General features: G+C 25.9%; 1 protein-coding gene across 1 annotated transcript in view; it reads right to left on the bottom strand.

Annotated features, from left to right (window-relative positions):
• LOC107447161 (Tryptophanyl-tRNA synthetase, mitochondrial) overlaps nucleotides 1–2,715 on the bottom strand; it is a 19,220-nt gene extending 16,505 nt beyond the window's left edge. The window contains exon 1 of the mRNA XM_016062009.3: nucleotides 2,419–2,715. Within this exon, the coding sequence (XP_015917495.2) occupies nucleotides 2,419–2,499 (81 nt within the window). The 5' untranslated portion in view covers nucleotides 2,500–2,715. The remainder of the gene's footprint in view (nucleotides 1–2,418) is intronic.
• Nucleotides 2,716–4,686: the final 1,971 nt, after the last annotated feature.

Here is a 4,686-nt window from a genome sequence, read left to right as displayed (position 1 = left end):
AAAAAAAAAAAAAAAGTGAAGTGAGTAGGGTAAGAACGAAATAAATTAATAAAAATAGTTTGTAGTGATTCCTAGCAACTACTTTTATCATTTGTTTATTAAAGTAACAAGGTTTAAATGCAACTAATTTTTTGAATCTGAAAGGTGCAAATCTTATATGAACTCATTATCAGATGCAATGAGAATGTCTCTGTGACCAAGCATTATAGATTTTATTTAGTCAAGCCATCATAAACCAAAGCAAATTTATCAATTAGCTTCTAATCATGGGTATCATTGCCTCAAATACAAATATACATTGAATTGAAGATCAAAATTAAAATACTAGTACACATTATTTCAGTGAAGAGAGACATATTTTGCTTTGTAATTCTCATTGTAATTTATTACAAAATATTTGCAGTAAAAAAGGCATAAAAAGAGGAGTTAAAAAAACTGGTTTAGAATTATAAATTCACATATGTAAACATGAATAGATTTTTTTTTTTAAATTTTCCTTGTCCTAAAGTAAATTTATTATTCTAAACAAATTTTTTATACAAATCTACAACTTCCTTTGTTTTTGAACATATGTGTAAAATGAATCCTCTAGTAAAATTCATTTTCTAATAGTAGTTAAGCAATGATTACACTTTGAAAATAGTTAATAATCACTACATTTGAAAATAACTTGAATCGAAGTTGTTGTTCACTTCAAACAAAAATCAAAGTTTTTTAACAACTGATGAAAACAAATTTGTTGATGTAGATACAGTGTAATACGTTGTTTAGATCAAGATGCCTGGCGGGTACACATTTTGAAATTGTTTGAGACCTGCACTGTGCTTAACTTTTCATGTTTTGTAAAAATTAATTAACAACCAGAGTTAGCAAAAATCATGATAAAAAAAAATCTGATTTTTATTATTTAAATCAACTAAAATGTTTTAAAAATTATTATTTAATTATTACAAAATAATCACAGAATAAATGAAATCATGAATATTTTTTGTTCAAGCAAAATATCCTAAAATTTAAGACAGGGAGAAGATTTGACACTTGTAAATAAATAAAGAGTAAATTAGTTTAAATCAGAATACATTAAAGAATAATCATGTAAGCTTCTGTGGACAAACAAGTCTCTTTTAAATATTGTCCTACTTTACATATATTGTACACAATACTTACATATTGTACCCTGTACATATTATACACAAGATAATAAGAGGAAAAACAGAATCACTATGCTCTTGTATGAGCTGTATTGGGCTAACTATACTAGTTATAATTGCTGGAAAAAACTAAGAGAAAAAAGGAACAGTTGAACACATTTAATAAAACAAATAATGTGGGGGAGATTTCCAAATCGTGATCAGTGGCACAATAATGACGTTAAAAAAAAACATCACAGAAAGGGACTGACTTGAAAGGTATAACTCGTAGCCACCCCAAGCAAACATCTACATGTTTTTTTTTTTTTCAATTTACAAGTATAAAATCTATTTGGCATCATGGCAATTTTAGTTGGCGAGACAGATCACGATACAGAAATATCCCCAATAATGCTATAGTAAATAAAATAGTTTAATATAGCTGAAATATCATCCTTAAATATCCCATAGATTGCTCTTCGAGTGGTTACCATGTTACTGAAAATAGAAGACAAAATTTCCTGTATTTTCCCAGTTTCTAAAGAAAAAATCACGATTCCCTGTTATTTTAGGTCATTTTTAAATTCCCTGCATTTTCCAGGTCTTTCCTATACTTCCCGTGGGAAGGCAACCTTGAAATACTTAATTTAATAGTTTTTAATAAGTTTTAAAAACACTTGTATCTAAATAAACATAAAACTAAAGGGGTATAATTGAAATATGTTTATTAGCAGCAAAATTATTTTGCATGCAACTAATGAAATAAATTATAATTTAACATTTTCCCGTGACTCATAGCAACTTTCAATCTCTTTTATTTCCTAATTAGCCTACTTTGATGTGTAATAATTTAATCCTCTTTCAGAATTCCTAACAATAACACCTTTACTATACCAAGGAAATCACAATTTTAACCTAAATAACATTGTATAAAAACATTTTCGCTTTAATGATTCATTTAAAAAAAAAAACATGTTTAAATGAATAATATTTTTTTAAAGATCATAGTTCATTAAAAATCTATAATTTTACAAAAAATAAATTAAATATTATTTATTTTAAAATTTTTATATACATCTGGAAAACCTTAATTTTGTTAACTATTGTTGAATATTTTTTTATTCCCTATCAATAGCTAGAAATATATAATCAAAACTAAGGATAGTGAAGGAAAAAAGGTATAATTCTTTTTTTTTAAATCTTATATTACATGTTTTTAATGGAGAAAAAAAAACATGCAAAGAAAATGAAAAAAAACATATTAAGGTTCCGTCACAATAGTTGATACCTTTCTCAACCAACAAACTGTTAAATCTTTCACAATAAAACGATGAATAGTTGACGATCGTGAAAGAAGATTAAAAGCCATTATTAAAATTTTTATTGATAAAGCGAAGTACAATTAACAAGTATATCTAAAATTAAAATATGTACGATCACAACATAACTATAATTTCAAAACAAGGAAATCAACATCCTTTATAAGAGTTGTAGCTGTAGTTGTAGTAAAATTGATAGCTTGTAAAGATTCTCAAGTAAATAAACTAATAATTGGTCGTTTACGACAGGCCGATCATTTCTTTTTGGGATCTTTACATTTGAGATAAGTAAGGCTTCTGGCTCGCATTGTATACCTAAAACTGAAGCGATCGTTGATGTTTCTCTTTATGATCAACAGATGGAAGCACAAATACTTATCGTTTATTGAAAGATCAAAAGTTATTCAAGGCAGTTCATTTCCTTTTTTTGTGCACTGCTCAATCATCAGATATTTATATTTCATGATTTAAAGATATCTTTTTCTTATTTAACTAATTTATAGATTATTTTTAAATCGGCAAATATTTCCGTTACATTTATGATAATATCGTACTTGATGAGTGACGAAAATACTATTTTTTTCGATATTAACCATTACCGAGTAGAATGCGATAATATACTCACGATTAAACATTCGTTATTTATCGGTGTCGATAATTATCGTATTTTCTATATTTACGGTACCCATTTCTAGGCAGAATCGATCGCTGGTGTTCAACCCAGTTATACTGTTTTCTATTCTCTTAATGTTTAACTAATAATGCGCACTCTTAAGTAATTGATTGTATTGCAAGAGGACAATTTTCCACTCGTGTTCCGGCGACCTAGAAAAAATCAAAAAGTTGCTAATAAGTTTTCTCAAAGCTATTGAAAAATATTTATTTTCAATTTCCATTTAAACATTGCAAAAATACTTCCAAAAGTTTTTACGAAATATTTTTTTTAAAATTCTTACGAACCAGGAAAAAGTAAAAAGTTTTTGTTAATATTAACGCTTTTGTAAATATTTATTCCAGTGGCAGCTAAATTGTTGTATTAATGTATAATTTCTTATTCATTGTAACGAATTTTCCACGCTACTACGTATAAATGATTTAAAAATTTATATGAAACCCCATTTTTTCCCCACTGTTTCATGGTGAGGCATTTAAAATGTTATCAAAATCACCAAAAATTCTGAAAGCTTTGTTTTTTAAATGTCCATCACTCTAAAAATTTTTTTTACCAAAAGCGTAGCAGTTGTCAGGCCTGGTAACGTACCCTTCTGTAGTTACGATTAGCTTTAAACATCTCTATATTTTTTTTTACTTTTGTTACTATTGTAAAAAAAAAATGAAAAAATTCAGATCTTAGCAATACTGCATAGTTTTTAATAATCTCACAAATAACAGATCTTAAAATGAAAATAATAGCCTATTTTTTAATGATCAGAAACAGACAGAGTTAATAAAACAACATTTATTTAAATCAATAGAACTAAAGAACACAAATAAATAAATAATTTAAACATACATTTAAATAACACACATTGCAATACAATCGAATAATAATTACATACAGATAATTTTTTTTTTTTACAAAAATATATTTGTAATTACATTTGCAAGTTATGGCAAATACTATAATTACCATTTGACGCAATAATCATCTAACACATTTTTTCTAATTTCTTGCGCTGAAAGTGCTTTTCATCAAAAACTTAATACCTAGTATTTATAACTAGATTTAAACAATTCAATAATTTTTTCGTGATACTACCACTTGAGTTTTAAAAAAAATTACAGATTTTTATTCAAATCAAGTATATTTCAGAGTTTGTAAAGTCAATTTTAAAAAATGGTAATTAAGANAAAAAAAAATTCAGATCTTAGCAATACTGCATAGTTTTTAATAATCTCACAAATAACAGATCTTAAAATGAAAATAATAGCCTATTTTTTAATGATCAGAAACAGACAGAGTTAATAAAACAACATTTATTTAAATCAATAGAACTAAAGAACACAAATAAATAAATAATTTAAACATACATTTAAATAACACACATTGCAATACAATCGAATAATAATTACATACAGATAACTTTTTTTTTTTTTTTTTTACAAAAATATATTTGTAATTTCATTTACAAGTTATGGCAAATACTATAACTGCCATTTGACGCAATAATCATCTAACATATTTTTTCCAATTTCTTGCGCTGTAAGTGCGTGATAAGTGCTTTATATCAAAAACT

This window comes from Parasteatoda tepidariorum, chromosome 9 (assembly GCF_043381705.1).
Source record: "Parasteatoda tepidariorum isolate YZ-2023 chromosome 9, CAS_Ptep_4.0, whole genome shotgun sequence".
Taxonomy (NCBI): Eukaryota; Metazoa; Arthropoda; class Arachnida; order Araneae; family Theridiidae; genus Parasteatoda; species Parasteatoda tepidariorum.
This window is presented reverse-complemented; position numbering and strand designations above follow the sequence as displayed.